The sequence below is a fragment of the Lepus europaeus genome, chromosome 4 (genome assembly GCF_033115175.1).
Source record: "Lepus europaeus isolate LE1 chromosome 4, mLepTim1.pri, whole genome shotgun sequence".
NCBI classification, from domain to species: Eukaryota; Metazoa; Chordata; class Mammalia; order Lagomorpha; family Leporidae; genus Lepus; species Lepus europaeus.
Window position 1 is genome coordinate 52,179,607 of NC_084830.1, and position 17,381 is coordinate 52,196,987.

The 17,381-nt window shown below is 40.6% G+C and overlaps 1 protein-coding gene across 1 annotated transcript in view; it reads right to left on the bottom strand.

Moving 5' to 3' along the window:
- Nucleotides 1-291: 291 nt before the first annotated feature.
- Nucleotides 292-17,381, bottom strand: part of NECAB1 (N-terminal EF-hand calcium binding protein 1) — a 221,807-nt gene continuing 204,717 nt past the window's right edge. Inside the window, exons 10-13 of the mRNA XM_062189509.1 lie at nt 16,805-16,917; nt 5,971-6,048; nt 4,724-4,815; nt 292-349 (exon numbers count right to left, since the gene is read on the bottom strand). Of these exons, the coding sequence (XP_062045493.1) occupies nt 321-349; nt 4,724-4,815; nt 5,971-6,048; nt 16,805-16,917 (312 nt within the window). The 3' untranslated portion in view covers nt 292-320. The remainder of the gene's footprint in view (nt 350-4,723; nt 4,816-5,970; nt 6,049-16,804; nt 16,918-17,381) is intronic.

A 17,381-nucleotide genomic window follows, 5' to 3' on the forward strand; every position in this document is an offset into this window, starting at 1 on the left:
AAAGTTTGCAGTTTAAATATTTTTATCATTATTCTTTTTCACAATGTGATTCCTGTATGCATACACTTTTTTCATATACTAGGAATTTGGTTACAATGTAGCAAAACAATGAGCAGCAGATATTGGGAAAGTGAACTCTGAAAGGTAAGACAAGTTCGCATGACTGGTAAAGATACAGAATACATTTTACTGCATTTAGAGTAAATGCATTAAACAGAAGTATACAGAAGTTAACAACCACAGAAATTGTTCTGTTTGACATTTTAGATAAGAACATTTGTTTTGTACTTGGGACCATAAAGAAAATGTCTTAGGAACATCTAATTGTTGTTCAGGATCCACCATGAAGCTGAAAAGAGGAAAATTAAGTAATGAAAATAACTTCCAAAGCAAATAAAGTTCAAGGTGCAGATCATTTTTAAGGAAACCATCCCCCCATCCTTAGTTTGTAAAACTATCTAGTCACCATTTCCTGACTATTTAAGCCAAGACTGAATTCTTTCTATGCAGTTATTATTTGTACATTATCTTTTGGACCTTTGTTGTACTCTTAAAATCTTTTGTTATAAATAAATAGGGCTTGTCTTCGTAATGGGGTTATAAATGCTGTAAAGATAAAATTTTGTTGTTGCTGTTTTAATCTACCCAATACCAATAATGGTTTGGAAGCATTTTATACATTATATTTCCTACTATAGATTTAAGAAAGGTTGAGTATAAGCAAGAGAATGTGTTATAATTTTTTAGAATATAAATAGTAAAACTGGAAATGTTTTCCTCAGTGAATAAGATAAACTTCTGGTAAAGAGGTACAATTGGTAGAATGCTATGATAGACAGCAAATGAAAGAACTGAAAATCTTTTTTTTTTACAGGCAGAGTGGACAGTGAGAGAGAGAGAGAGAAAGGTCTTCCTTTGTCCATTGGTTCACTCCCCAATGGCTGCTGCGGCCAGCGCACTGCGCTGATCCGAAGCCAGGTGCTTCTCCTAGTCTCCCGTGCAGGGCCCCAAGGACTTGGGCCATCCTCCACAGCAGAGAGCTGGACAGGAAGAGGAGCAACCGGGACAGAATCCGGTGCCCCTACTGGGACTAGAACCCAGTGTGCCGGTGCCACAGGCAGAGGATTAGCCTATTGAGCTGTGGCGCCGGCCAAAATTTTCTTTCAAAACTCTTATTTGCTGGCAAGCAATCCTTATCTTCTTTTCTTATAACCATAGGACTTTGTCTTATACCAGGAAATCAAGGAATATTCTTTCTCAAAGACTGTTTTCATACGCTTTTAAAAATATATTTATTTAGGGCCAGTGCTATGGCATACTAGGTTAAGGCTCTATCTGTGGTACCAGCATCCCATATGGGTGCGAATTCGAGTCCTGGCTGCTCCACTTCCTATCCAGCTTTCTGCTATGGCCTGGAAAAGCAGTGGAGGATGGCCCCAGTGCTTGGGTCCCTGCACCCACAAGGGAGACCTGGAAGAAGCTCCTTGTTTTGGATCGGCCCAGCACCAGCCATTGCAGCCATTTTGGGAATGAACCAGTGGATGGTAGACCTCTCTGTCTCTCCCTGTGTATATAACTTTACCTTTCAAATAAATCTTATATAAGGTGGGATGTGGGGCGAGGAAGAGATGTCTCTCCCATCTACTGGTTCCCTCCTTAAATGCCCACAGTGGCTGTGTCTGAGGCAGGCTGAAATCAGGAGACAAGAGTTTAGTCTGTGTCTTACATGTGGTTGGCAGGGACCCAACTACTTAAGCTATCACCTGTCTCGGGATTTGAAGCCCCAGGTATGCCACTATGGCGTGCAAGTAATCCCAAGCAGCTGTTCCTCTCATGCCTTTTTTGTCTAAGTGGTTTATGATGGCTATGATCTTGGGCAGCCATTTTCCATTAAGTCTTATTTGAATGATTTTCACATTTTAGAGTTCATAGAAATATATTTTAGTTTATATTTTTATATTCAGATGCAGTCTAGTTTACTTGCTCTATTTATTGAGGTATACTTCAGGTATATCACTTAACAATAAAAACAGTATTATTAGAAATGATAATTTTGAGTTAAATTTAGAAATAAACCTATTTATCTGTTTACAAATATAATAGCTACTTTCTTTCAGAATTTAATACTAGCTCTAAATATGTACAGCTAATGTTTTTATTTTTAACACAACCAAATAAACAAAGTGCAAAGCTGGTTATTAAAACCTCTAAATGTTATTCATATATGTTAATTTCAGCTTTTTGTTCAGGTATATCTGCCTGATGATGTGATTATAAAACTTTAAAATCAACTCAAGGGTGGAGAGTATGGGTGGACAATTGGCACAACAGCTAAGAAAATGCTTGGGATACTAGCATTCCAAATTGGAGTCCCAGCTCTGCTTTTGGTTCTAGCTTCCCCCTATTGCACTCTTATGCTTGGGTCCCTGGCTTCAGCCTGGCTGAGTCCTGGCTGTTGTGGACATAGAGTGAACCACCACATAGAATATCTCTCTTCCTTTCAAGTAAAATAAGAAACAAAAATTTAATTATTAAATGTTAAAAATGGTTTGAGGTAGTTTTAAAAAATTGTTAGAAACAAGCCTAACTTCTTTTTGGTTTTTCAAATTTTAGTGATCATTATTTGAACTTGATGTGATATGTGTATTAATGCATCATTGAACTACAATTAAAAGGTATTAAATCTGGGTTTCAGAACAATAATCAATCCAGTTTTATTTGTGCTCAATTTTTCTCTCTAGGAAATGCTCTGAAAGTGTAATGCATATACCATTGATATTAATGCAAAGAAAGATAATCAGTGAGAATGAGGACATTAAGTTGAGTCAGAAACTATCTGATTACATTTTCAGGTCTTGCTATAGCAATTGTCCCCCTCATAACTCACTAACCTACCTTCCTATAGTCTTTTTCTACTATATCTTTGCTTAGGTGTTTTCTGTCCTTGAAAGATTCAAGACATCTGCATAAGAACAAGCTATTTCCTTTTGTTCTGTATAACTGAACCAGTGCTTTCAAGATTGAGGCTGAAAATGGTTGATGGCAGGTGCAAAAATCACAAGTGGCAGGACTTCCTGGAAATTCTTCTGATTGAAGAACATGCCTTTATGATGATGTCCAATCATTTAGTAAATATTTGTCACTTTGTTCCAAACACTGTACTGCTGCACTAAAGTAGGGGATGTGAAACTAAGATGTGGGTCTTGCTTATCTGTGTTCTATGTATAAAGGCTACAATAGTCATATTTATAGAAGTTTTGGTCTATGCCTTTTCTGCCACTTTGAGCAGACTGATATAATAATTAAGCCAGGACTTTCTTGGGAAAATTGAAGGCAGTCTGTGAAGTCTGTTCCTTACTAATCTTGCGCCTTTCTTCAAGCTTTGGTGCATGCTTATTTAAACTATCAATGAAGTAGTGAATTATGAGCAATTTCAACCATATTCATGGCTTTCATGTTTGAGAACTAAATTTGAACTATATAACGAGAGAAATTTCACAAGTTTACCATTCTCTGTTAGACAAACCTGCCCTATAACAAATATATTAATAAAGCTCCGACTAAGACTGAGCGAGTTGGAAAGCATTCACATTAGATCACCAAGCTTTAATTCCACAATTTTTTCACTTTCCTTCCACCTTCATCTTGCTGAGGTTAATTCCTGACACAGGATTACTGTATACACTCCTCATTCTGACATTCTCACCGCATTTTGCCCTCTTCCATTTTTATCATATTATGAGCCTGACTCATACCTTTGTACCAATAAGCCAAGCACTCACTTCTTGTATTTGTTCATGTCTAGAATTTATCAAACTATACTTTCCATCTTTACTTGTCCAGGTCTCCTCTTTTAAGGTCCATATTCATCTCCTTTAACTGTTACAGAGGAAGAGATTACTTATTTCACCAAGTCCACAAGGCATACTTTACTCCTAGTAACTACTATTTAATGCCTTGGGATGGATTGTTTTTCTGGAGTCATTTGTGTTTGTTAAGATTTCTATCAAATTGGACAGAAAACACTGTATGTTTAGGGACTACATTTTTACTTTGAACCCTCTCTCAATCCCAGCACACTACTTGTTCAAAACTCAGCCAGTGCCAGTAAATGGGCTAAGCACCCCAGTAACCCCAGAACCAACTACATATTAATCATCACTAACTATATGTTTAACCAGTACTTGAGTAGATTAAGACATGAATTTTGGTTCTCAGTTATCTTAAATAGGTTTTGGCTAGGCCAAATTTCTTAGACAAATTCATTTCAGTTTTTCTTCTATTCTCTTTGCTTCCAATTTAAATATTATTTTAACAGCTACCAAAATAAATATTTCTCACATAAATCTGATTTCCAGTTTATGGATCACTTATTTTAAACTTGTATTCAATACGTTAAATTACTATGTGATAAAACATTTGAATCACTTTTGAATTCTCATGGTTTGACTTGTACTTTAAGTTTGTTAAAATTTTGAAGTTCACCAGCAAATGAACAATAGGATTAATTACCCAGGAATACAAAAAGGGTCAACTGAGGACTAACAGCAATAGAATAAATACATAGGTCTCTATTTCCTTCACCCCGCCCCCAAATTTTAAGAGATAAAAATAAATAATAAAGGAGAGTATCATTGAGAAAGCAAATGGGGGGAGTGCTACCATTTTTTAAAAAACAAAAGATACAAAAGCACATAAAGTATTGTGAATCCATGATAATTACCAGGAACAAGCATAGTAGATGTGAGTTCTGGAGTTTCCAAGAAATCCACATTACTTCTTTGGAATGTCTTGCTATAATTCGTCTGGAGGTGGCTGCATAAATAATTATAGGTTAAGGCTGTGTATTTTTATTCACAGAGTACAGAAGAGATCAAAACAAGATGGCAAGGTTTTGGGTGATTTGATTAAATGCCTGGGTGCAGACGTATTTTAATGATTATCTGAAAAAAGGACTTGAGTAGTTTAAAAAATTGTCATCAGAAATAGCAGGAAAAAGTTTTAAAACAGGAACATTAATTTTTTTAGAAGTTAAAATAATATGAAGTAGACTTTAATTATAGCAAGATTTTTTAAACAGAGAGAGGATCTTGGCCGTCATGGTGTTAAAAAGTAGAATAGCTTAAGAGGAGGGTTGAATTTTCTATCCCTAGAGAATAAAACAAAAGCCATCTAAAAGTGTAGGCCTGGAAGAATGGAGTTGAATGAATAGCCTTTATGTTCCAGTCTGTGCCTGAAGTACTTCTGTTGTCATTTTGCTTTTATTATATAGCACAAAGTGCCTTCATAATAGCCACAAAAATAAAACTTTTAGGTGAAATATGTCAACTGAATTTCAGGTGCTCCGTTACTTCCTGTGCCCTGTACAAACACTGAAAATCTGGACGTAGTGGAAAGCTATATTATGTGGGACTGTTTAAATAATCTCCAAATAGCAAAAACGTCTTTCATCCTTTTTTTCTAGTTACATATTTGTTATTAATCTTTTTAATTTCAAAGAAGTTTATTTTTAATATTTCCCAACAATGTCTTGAATTCCCATCTTTATTATGTTTAAAGACATTTAGCGAAATGATGATCTTTTTAACTGTAAAATAAATGAGAAGCACGAAGCTTCTTTGAAAAAATTCAGAGGTAAAGCTTTTCCTCTCCAATTTTCTGCATCTTTTTTGTCTCCGTGCCCACTGTTATCCCCACCTGCCTTAGATACAACACCTATCTAAATCATCTCATCTGAAAGTATCAATAAAATGGTAGCATTGGCAGTAGGATCATTGCCCAAAATATTTGTGCTTCAAGATGGAAGTGCTTTCTGATCCATAAAATTCCTAAAAGTGTGTGAATCATGGTAATGAGCAAATGAGACAGGTTTTAAGGTAAGTAGATGGAACTTTTCCCAATATCCCAAAATAACATCATGCACATTGTCATCTCCCTGGCTTCACCAAAGTCAGCCTGTTCATAACTTACCTATTCCACACACTACTATTCTCCCAGAACTCGTAAATCATGTAGCGAGATTCATTTGAATGTTTCTGTATAGAAATGCTGAAATGGAAAAGAAAAGGCATAATTGGCCACTAGAAATTAAGGAAGCAAACTAGTTTTCTGATTGTTTCTGGATGTGGTAGGAAACAATCACCTCCATTTATAGGAACCAACCTAAAATGCACGAAAATCAAGCAGGTTTGTCAGTGAATTGATTAATCTGTCTAGCATCATGAAGACAGTGTCAGTAAATTAGATATCACAAATGAAGTTCAGGTAAAATTTCACGCATTCAGAATGATTTATAGAGCATCTGTTGAGCCAGGATTTAGGAAAATGAGTGCATGCCATCTGCTCTTGCCCTCAAATATATTTGGATACTACTGAATTGTTACTGTTAACCACAATGGTTCTTGCCAAAATCTTAGCGTTATCTATCCCTGAATTGACAGCTTTTGTTCGGAGTCCTTTGCTATGCACTGTTTGAGTCACCTGGACCACACTTATACAAATGAATTTAGGTTTGCATATTCTTAATGGTTCCTTTTTGTTTTGTCTTTATACACACAACACATACACTCACCTCTCAACTTGGGATCAAATTTGGCCCACATTCTGGCCATACCCATAGCCTAGTTATTGGTATTGTGGCGCAGAAGGGTTAAGTTGCAGCTTGCATCACCAGTATCCCATACAGGACCAGAGGTTTGAGTCCTTGCTACTCTGCTTCACATCCAGCTGCATGCTACTATGCCTGGGAAGGCAGCAGAGGATGGCCCAAGTGTTTAGATTCCTGCCACCCATGTGAGAGACCTGGAAAAGGAGTTCCTAGCTCCTTGCTTTGGCCTGGACCAGCTGTGGCTATTGTAGCCATTTGGACAGTGAACCAGCAGGTAGAAGATTGTCTTTCTCTCTCCTCCCTCCTAGAGGCCAGCTGAAAAGTTGAGGTGAAGACTGGATTTAATCCTGCAGACGTGTGAGATAATTAGGAATTTGAAGTGGGGAGAGTAACATGGCTGGAGCTGTTAAAAGATCTTTGTTGGTTGGGGCGGGGACATTGGGGGATGTTGAGCTGTCACTTGGTGTCCCTCATCCCATTGTCAGAATGCCCAGGCTTGGGTCCTTTCTGCATCCAGTCAAGCTTCCTGGTAGTATTCCTGGGAGGCAGCAGATGGCCCAGAAATGTGGTTTCCTGCAACCCTTGTAGAGACTAGGATGGAGTTCCTGACTGCTGACTTCAGCCTGGCTCAAGGCTCATTTCCAGCTGTTGTGGGCAGGAGGAGGAGTAAACCAGCAGATGGAAGGGGGTGTGTGTGTATGTGTCCTTAAGCTTAAAGACATTTCTGATGGAATGTGGAGTATGGAGGTCATTCATACAAGAGAGAGATAGGTAGTGAAATAGACATGATGAACTTCCAAATTAATGTGGATAGCAAGGAATAAAGAGGGGGCAGACTGATAAATTTAAGGAGTAGTATACCAACATAAAAATATACTCAATTGTAAAAGCACAGCTTATTAATAGGCCTAGTTCTTTACAATATATTCAGATTAGAAAGCAAAATGAGGGGATAGAATCAAGGATTTTTAGATTCAAAACAATTTACACATCAATTTATGAAGTTAGGATTGACCTAAGTGTGACCAGCAGGTGGCGGTAACGACACACAAAAAAAGTTAATTCTTTTCTCTCCTTGTAGTTCAGTGTTTTTCAGTTATCTAGATCATTAAAGTTTAATATAGTGAATATAGTAAACCTTTCACTAAAAATATAAGAATCGAGTAGTAAGTAGAATATTTGATTTTCTAATCCTAGGAGTTCATGGCTGGGCTTTTTGGGGGTTCCTTGAAATCCCAGAAATGATCTGCAAATCTGTGCAGTTTTCCTTTTTATCTGGGAAGGGAAACTATAGCCTCCATCGTAGTCTCAAAAGGGTCCATAACCTAACAGTGTAATGGACAAATGTTAATCTATGCTGTTTTCCAGGATGAGGCTTAAAATACTCAGCCTGCTACTTCAGGCTGCTGTTAACTGCCTCCGGCAAATTATTTCATTGTGTTTATTATTACATTAAAAGCTCCCATAACCTCTACTCTACCACCAATGGCTCTACTCCCAACATGTGTGTACTGATGGTCCTCTTCCCCACTTAATGCTGTAGAATTGTTCAAACCTGGTAAATGCCACTCTTAGGATCATTGGTTACTATCCTCACTCTGTCTTTTATGACCTTGTCTAAATATGATCAGAGTCGGTGAACTTGGAAGGCTTCCATAGCCTTGGCAACTCATGACGACAGCCTAGGATAGTTACTGGCGCCATAAACTAGAGTGTCAATTTGTTGGGTCAACAACAGGAGCCACTGTGCACTTGCTCCTCATGTGGGATCTCTGTCCTTAATGTGCTGTACATTGTGATTTAATGCTATAACTAGTACTCAAACAGTATGTTTCACTTTGTGTTTCTATGTGGGTGCAAACTGTTGAAATCTTTATACTAAATTGATCTTCTGTATATAAAGAGAATTGAAAATGAATCTTGATGCAAATGGAAGGGGAGAGGGAGCGGGAGGGGGGAGGGTTGCGGGTGGGAGGGAAGTTATTGGGGGGGGAAGCCATTGTAATCCATAAGCTGTACACTGGAAATTTATATTCATTAAATAAAAGTTAAAAAAAAATTTTGCTGATCTAGAAATGAAAAAAAAAAAAAAACCTCCCTAATCCAGCTTTCTGAACCTTAATTATAAGAAACTGACAAAATTTTACCATAATGCAGAAGCTTTAGAATGATTAGAGAGTATATCAGAATATGACATAGTAGTGCTTAAAGTATGGCCCAGGAGTGGGAGTGGGCATTTGGCACAGTGGCCTGAGTTGCCACTCTGGATGCCTGCATCTCATGTCAGAGTGCCTGGCTTGGGTGTTGGCTACTCCACTTCCAGTGAAGCTTCCTGTTTAAGTGCATCATGGAAGTCAGCAGGTGAGGGGATAGCTCAAGTACTTGGGTCCTTGACTCCTACACGGGAAACTGGAATTGACTTCTGGATGTGTGGATTTAGCCTGGCCTGGCCCTGGTTGTTGTGAGTACTTGGGGGAGTGAACCAGCAGATGGAAAATCCCCCCCCCCCCAAAAAAAAAGAACACCAAAAGATCTGCCATCTTCTATCACTTATTAGCTACATCACCTGGAACTATTAGTTAACTTCAATTTCCTCATCTGTGAAATGGTGAAAATAATAGTACCATAAAGATTAAGTAAGGTCTTGCTTAGCCTCGTATTTGGCATATATATATATATATATATATATATATATATATAACCACATATATGACATATATATGAGTTTTTTTATTTGAAAGGCAGAGAGAGCAAGCTTCTGTCTACTGGTTTATTCCTTAAATGCCTACAACAGCCTGGGTGAAGCCAGGACCAGGGACTCAATTTCACTCTCCAGCATGTGTAGATGTTCCTGAGTACTTGAGTCATCTTCTAAGATGTGCATTAGCAGTAAACTAGGATGGGGAGTGGAGTTGGGACTTGAGCCCAGGTATTCTGATATTGGATGGCATTTTAACCACTGTGCCAAATACTTGCTCCAGTGCATGTATATGTGTAATGTGTATATGCTTAATTAGCACCTAAAATGAAAGCTTTTTAATTGGGTGAACAGTGATCAAGTTTTAATGGTACTGAAGTAAAAAGATTAGGGGAGAAAAACATACCAGAAAAGAAACTGAGGGAAAAATAGACATCTGTGAAAACCATGAGAGTCAGCAACCTGATAATATAAGTCCTGATGATAATGGCAATGATGATTTATAGCATGCATTGCTTTGTTCCAGGCTTTGAATTAAGCCATTGTACCTTCACAGTTATGCCCAGGATCATTCGGCTGACACTGTCTATTGTTGCCCCAAATAGTACTTTTCTCTTGCTTATAGAACCCTGTCCTAGTTAACTTTGCAATAGGTCCAATGTAATAAATCAGTGCTGGACGGAGACTGTTCGTGACAGTTTTAGTCCTCGTTGTTGGACGCTTGTTTGCTAGTCTCCTTTAGCCAGGAATGGCCATGTGACTTGAGCTCTGGCCAGTGAGCTGCTAAGGGAAATGTGCTGGGAAACAGAGGCTCTGGGACAGCAGTTACATCCACAGATCACACATGAAAGGACAGCTTCTTTGGATTGCTCACCTCTGTCTGACCACCAGCCATCTGTTGAAGAACCAGGTGGCAGAGCTGGCAGAGCTGACAGACCCTGGAATCTTTGCTAATAACCTCAAGCTATGGAACCAACATTGAAATTGCTATCTTCAGTCTTAACTGAGAGCAATATATGAAGTTAGGATATAAACAGCTTTCTCTAAATTACACTTGAAAACATTCCTGACTGTACAGGTTAGTGCTATTGTTTTCTCCATTTCCTTTTTTTCCTTTCCATTGTTTATAGATAAGGAATCTGAGCAACAGAGAGGCTAAATAATTTACCCAAGGTCACACAGCTGTCAGTAAATCAGAATTTGGATTTGGGGATCATAGTTCCAAAAGCTGCACTTTGACAGCATCGGAAGCCTAAAAAGTGTGACATGCAGATGCAGTGATGACCGAGTACAGATGCTGTCTTGAAGCAACATGGGTGAAGCAAGACTGGGTGCTTGCAGTTAAGGGCCAAACAGACCAAAGCGTAGCAATGACATTTAAGGACATTACTACTTGACTCCACACAATACAGATGACACATATGCAATAATGACAGCAAGAAAAGGTTAATTATGAAGTTTTTAGATATATTGAAGATGCTGTTAAAGACATATCAAATGGTTAGATTGCAATTATTTGCAATCTTAAAAATGCGTGACTCCTCTCTTAACTATTGCTTTTGTGACTTTTTAAAAATTTTTTACAGGCAGAGTGGACAGTGAGAGAGAGACAGAGAGAAAGGTCTTCCTTTACCATTGGTTCACCCTCCAAGGGCTGCTGTAGCCAGCGCACCACACTGATCCGAAGCCGGGAGCCAGGTGCTTCCTCCTGGTCTCCCATGCGGGTGCAGGGCCCAAGCACTTGGGCCATCCTCCACTGCACTCCCTGGCCACAGCAGAGAGCTGAACTGGAAGAGGAGCAACCGGGACAGGATCTGGTGCCCGGACCGAGACTAGAACCTGGTGTGCCGGCGCCGCAAGGCGGAGGATTAGCCTATTGAGCCGTGGCGCCGGCTGCTTTTGTGACTCTAATAACCAGGAACACCCTCTTTCTCCTTAATATCTTCCTATTTTCTGTGACACTTAACATGTACCTGCTGAAGCAAGAGTTCTTTGGCTAAATGGTCTCTGGGAGCATCACTATGAGCTTCAGCCCTGAGCTTGCAGAGACCTTGAATATTCTTAGAAGCTTGAAAATCAGTAAAATAGCTTCTAGGGGAAAAGAACATGGCTCAGTAGCAGCTGGAGTTATAGGTCTTGCCTGAGGCAATGGCCCATAATGGACTGCATTCTCCCTCCCTCTTGGCTTCCTCCTATCCATGTGTGCTGCCCTACCTCAACTCATGTGACCCAACCAGCAAAGACAAGACAGATTAGAGGGACAGTCCCCATAGAACTCCAGGCTGAGCTCTAACATCAGTACTGATAAATGATTAGTAGTTCCATGCAGCACCATTAGTTCTGTTTTTATTTTTTAAAGATTTATTTATTTGAAAGAGTTACAGAGGCAGAAACAGAGAGGTCTCCCATCTGCTGGTTCACTCCCCAAATGGCCACAACGGCTGCATCTGGGTCAATCCATAGCCAGGAGCTTCCTACAGGTTTCCCAGATGGGTGCAGGGGCCCAAGCACTTGGGCCATCTTCTGCTGCTTTCCCAGGCCATAGTAGAGCTGGATTGGAAGTAGAGCAGCTGGGACTCCACCACAGCACCAGCCTCCATCATTAGTTCTTAAGGATGTCTCAGCATTGATCCTTAAAATATGATCCCACATTCATGTTCCTTAGGGTCGTGAAATACAGTTTTGAACGCAATCAAGCTCTAGAATTTTATAGCTAAGAGTGACTTCAGAAATCATTTGGTTTGGGGCTGGCACTGTGGCACAGTGGGTTAAGCTGTGGCCTGCAGTGCCGGTATCCCATATGGCCAGTGGTTTAAGTCCTGGCTGCTCCACTTCCAATTGAACTCTCTGCTAATGTGTCTGGGAAAGCGGTGAAAGATGGCCCAGTCTTTGGGCCCCTGCACCCATGTGGGAGACTCAGAAGAAGCTTCTGGCTCCTGGCTTCGGTCTGGCCCAGCCTTGGCCATTATAGCCATTTGGGGAGTGAACCAGCAGATGGAAGACTTCTAACTTTGCCTTTCAAGAAAATAAAAATAAAAAAAAAATCATTTGGTTCAGGACTGGTGTGGCATAGTGGGTAAAGCCGCTGCCTGCACTGCCGGCATCTCATATGCACGCTGGATCAAGTCCTGGCTGCTTCATTTCTTATCCAGTTCCCTGCCAGTGGCCTGGGAAAAGTAGCAGAAGATGGCACAAGTACTTTGGGCCCTTGCCACTTGCATGGGAGACCCAGATGAAACTCATGGCTTCTGGATTCAGGTTGGCCCAGTGCTGATGATTGGGGCCACTGGGGGAGTGAACCAGTGGATGGAAGCTTGGTCTCTGTCTCTCCTCTCTTTCAAATAAATAAACAAAGCTTAAAAATAATTAGATTCTCTTTAATAGCTGCGAAATTTTAGGCCAAGAATATGGTCTTACTTATAACTTTGATGATTGTATATCCTGTTCTTCTAAGTAGATTGTAAGATCCTTGAAGCAGAAACTATTCACTTGTTCTCTGGTGTCAAACATGGGTCTGAGAATACATTGTAAATGCCACATATATGCAACTGGCACTTCTGCATTGCTAAACTGGAATTAATAAGACTTCATAACTACACAATCTAAAGAATAGCATCAGTGTGAGTGAGTGTGAGTGTGTGTGAGAGAGATGCATGGGTCTACACAATTGATCTGCTTGAGTTTATTGGCTCACTTAAAAACTAAATTATTATAACAAATGTGCTAAACATCAAATATTTAGATGGCAAAACTTTTCTAATTCAGTGGCTTGAATTTAAAAAAGTCAGACCTTGTTATATTTTGAACAGGGGAGATCTTTATTTTCCCCCAAATCTAATTTGAGGATAACTAAGGGCCGGCGCCATGGCTCACTTAGTTAATCCTCCGCCTGCGGTGCTGGCATCCCATATGGGCACCGGGTTTTAGTCCTGGTTGCTCCTCTTCCAGTTCAGCTCTCTGCTGTGGCCCGGGAGGGCAGTGGAGGATGGCCCAAGTACTTGGGCCCCTGCACCTGCATGGGAGACCAGGAGGAAGCTCCTGGCTCCTGGCTCCTGGCTTCGGACTGGTGCAGCACCGGCCATAGTGGCCATTTGGGGAGTGAACCAATGGAAGGAAGACCTTTCTCTCTGTCTATAACTCTACCTGTCAAATAAATAAAAAATAAAAATAAGGATAACTAAATGTTGGCAAGAAGAATTTAACATAGGTTTTGGAGTCAGAAAAACTTGAGAAAGCTGTTTAATTTATCCAAGATTCTTTCTGGCTAAGCTAGATTCAATATGTATCTCTGATGATTTCTTTTTTAAAGATTTATTTATTTGAAAGGCAGAGTTAGAGGCAGAGTTGGGGGGTGGGAGGACAGGTCTTCCATCTGCTAGTTCACTTCCTAGATAGTCGCTGTGGCTGGAGCTTAGCCAGTCTGAAGCCAGGAGTTTCTTCCTGGTCTCCCACATGAGTGCAGGGGCCCAAAGACTTGGGCCATGTTCTTCTGCTTTCCCAGGCCATAGCAAAGAGCTGGATGGGAAGTGGAGCAGCTGAGATTGGAACCACTGCCCATCCGGGTTGCTGGCACTGCAGAGTTTGGCTTTACTTACTATGCCACAGCACTGGCCCCAGTATCTCTGATGATTTCTAAAAGGTTAAACAGGAGGGGCCAGCATGTAGCATAGCAGGTAAAGCCACTGCCTATGATGTTGGCATGTCACATGGATGCTGGTTCATGTCCTGGCTGTTCCACTTCTGATCCAGCTTCCTGCTAATGTGCCTAGGAAAGCTGCAGAAGATGGCCCAAGTGTTTGGTCCTCTGCCACCCATGTGGGAGACCTGGATGAAGTTCCTGGCTCCTGGCTTCAGCCTGGCTCAGCCCTGGTCATTGAAGTCATTTAGGGAGTGAACCAGTGGATGGATAATTCTCTCTCTCTCTTGCTCTCTCTCCCTCTCCCCTCTCCCTTTCTGTAACTATGACTTCAAATAAGTAAATAAGTAAAACTAAATAAGATAATTGCCACAAAATGCCTAATGTTGAAAACCCTCAATTAATTCTGAATTTTGTGGCAGCATGTCTTGTTTAACCATGATGAAGTTGAGCTAAACATTGAGGGGGAAAAGTTGTAAATCTCTGAAACTGATGGCACTCTATCAGCCAAGCTCTGGGCAGTGGTGCTGGGTGTACTGCAGCATAACTGATGGCATGAGCAGTACTTAATTATCATTTGATACAAGTAGAAAATGGAATTTGATTAATGGGCACAACTAAAAATAATTGAATTTAAACAAGCCCTGGGATGGTGTCTATTCCACATACATTCCGTCTGTGTGTGGTGATTCTCTGATGCTCATTCCATCTGATAGTTTACATTTTGCTAATTCCATAGGACAAATTAGCTAAAGAGTCACCAAGAAGAAGTAAATGAAGAAACACTAAGAAACCAGTCATCTAAAGGAACGGGAAAGGCTGAGAGCCTCCATCTGACAGGAAAAGTCTACTCTCCTTCCTCATTCTTCATGGCAGGAGCTGACAGAATGATGTTTCATGGTTAGTGAGAGGACAGAGTTCGCAGCAGGCAGAACAAATCTATCTACTCTTACCTCCCACCACCCCTTGCTCCTCTCCCTGGGGCTATTATAGTAGATTCCGGTTATTTTTCCCAACAGCCATTGTATCAATGTTTCTGAACCTTAAAAAATAAACTTACGTGCCCTTTTTCTCAACATATAACATCAATCTCTGGAGACTGTGATAGACTTGAGCGGATTTTACCTTCATTACATCATCACTAACCAAAATGATTGTTTACTGAGCTCTACTTTTGTGGTTTATACTGTGGAAGTTATATATATAGATTCCCTTTGAATTGCCCAAATGTTCAATTTTAATTTTAAATAAGCCTTCTTAAAACTATATGTATTCCCACCTCGGCAAATTTCCCTTGAATCACGGAACTAAAAGCACTAAAAATTTTTTTCCTGAGGATGTCAAGAAGTAGAATAATAATAGAAGCAAAGCATTTCCTGTGTTCCTGTCACAAAGCGCCACCAGACAGATGATGAGCTGTCAGTGGCACTAGGTACTTATACTCTATAGATAGGTAGCTAGCCAACCGGACTGCAAGGAAGTAATGGCAAATGCAAGAGTGACCACTGCCCATGTTTCATGGTCTTCAGTGGATGGGAGGCACTGTGCTGAACCCCTCACGTGGACTATCAATCAGTCCCCACAACCATCTTAGAGAGTTCTTGGGGAGGAAACTGAGAATTTGAGCCAGTAAGGATCTTTCCTCAAATCTCACAATTAGTAAAATCCCATTGCAAGGTTTCTTAGCTAGAGAAGTATTCTGCTGGAGTGTGAATAAGTACAATCAATCACTCAGAGGAAAAGCAACACACTCAAAGTGTGTGCTTTTTATATGCACATGTATTTACACACACACACACACACACACCTCTGATACAAAGCTTTCCCAAAGCAGTATTTGTAGATTAACATGAAATGCAGTTTAAATCATCTCCCAAGGTAGAAGTAATGATGGTTGTGGAAATTTTCTGCAAGTAGATGGGTTTGACAGGCTTTGGACCTGAGGCAGAGTATGAGCTGGCAGAGACAAGGTGTCCTTTTCTGAGAGGGAGAGTGATCAGGTCTAAGGCACCACAGTGGTAGGCTTGAGGAACTTAATGAACAGGCAGCTATGCATAGCTAAGCTGGAGTGTTTAGGGGAGGGAGAACAAGTGATAGTAGGGATGTGGATGCTTGGGTCTGTTGCTAGGATGAGCATCAGGATCCACATTTGGCATTGGAAAGATTCTCATTAGAGAGTTACTGCAGGTTCCTCATGGGGGAATTTTATGATATTTATTTCTGGAAAATTATTCTAGGAGCTGTTATTGGACTGGTTGGAGTAGAAAAACTGGCAATGAGAAATACTTAGAATACCTTAATAGCCAGGGATAACAGGAGCCTAGGCTGAGAGGTAGCCATAGAAAAAGGAACTCCTCTAACTCTTCTCCTTTCCTCTTCTACTCATTCTTCCCTCTTCCCCTGTTTTTAATGGCTAAGGTCTGATATCATGACTTGAGATCATTACAATTTCATTGTAAGGCCAGAATGGTCATCAGGCCATGGAGTGTGCTACTAGGGGAGCAATCACAGCTAGATGGCTGGAGCTGAGGCCTCATCTACCAAACACAACTTTAAATTGGGGGTTGGCTGCCTGGATGCACACAGGGAAATTTTAATCTAGTTGAAACTCCTCATTCAAGTTGTTCTCTCCATTTTATGGCCCTTGGTGCCCATAATGATCAAATCGACATGGTCCAAAGATCACAGAGAAAATGTCTAGTAAAACTCTGTAAATGCATCACCCAGAGAGCTGCAATGCCAAGCATCATTTACTGGGAGGCTTCTCAAAATCTGGGCTTCCAGATCCCAACCCTATCTAAGGAAGGAAAGGCCTTCACCCCCGGCTAGTTGGTGGCTGCAGTGCCTGTGCGGGGTCACTCACCGCAGGCATCCACTCTGGGAGGAAGCACTCTCCACATAGTGTTTCAGGGCAAGCTGGAATTCTTCCAGATCCTCTTCTATCACCGACATCTGACGCTGCACCAGCATGATGTGCTGCCAAGGAAGGGGCAAGGGTTACTGCACTGGCTGTCATGAGCCTCATTTAAGCTGACCTCTACTGCCCATCCCTTCTCTTAAAACAAATAATTATCATCCATACAATGTGACCAAGGCAGGCCATGACTATTCCAAGTATAGAACTGCATAAAAGCTGTAATAAAGGCAGGATTTTTGTCTTTCATAACAGAAGCTAACGAAGGTGACTTTCACAATGACGCACTTCCCTCCAGTTTAAAAGCAGTGCTTCTCAATTAGATTCAGTGAGGAGGTTTTAAAATTACATTCAGATCAGAATTTCTGGGAGTGGGGCCCAGGCAGTGGTATTTTAAAATCATCCCTAAGTGTTTCTAATGTGCAGCCAGAAGTGACCACTGCACTTGAGTCATTTACCAGGCTTTTTTTTTTTTTCTTAAGTCCTACTGTCTATTGTGTAGCACCAGCCTTTCCTGGGATATTCT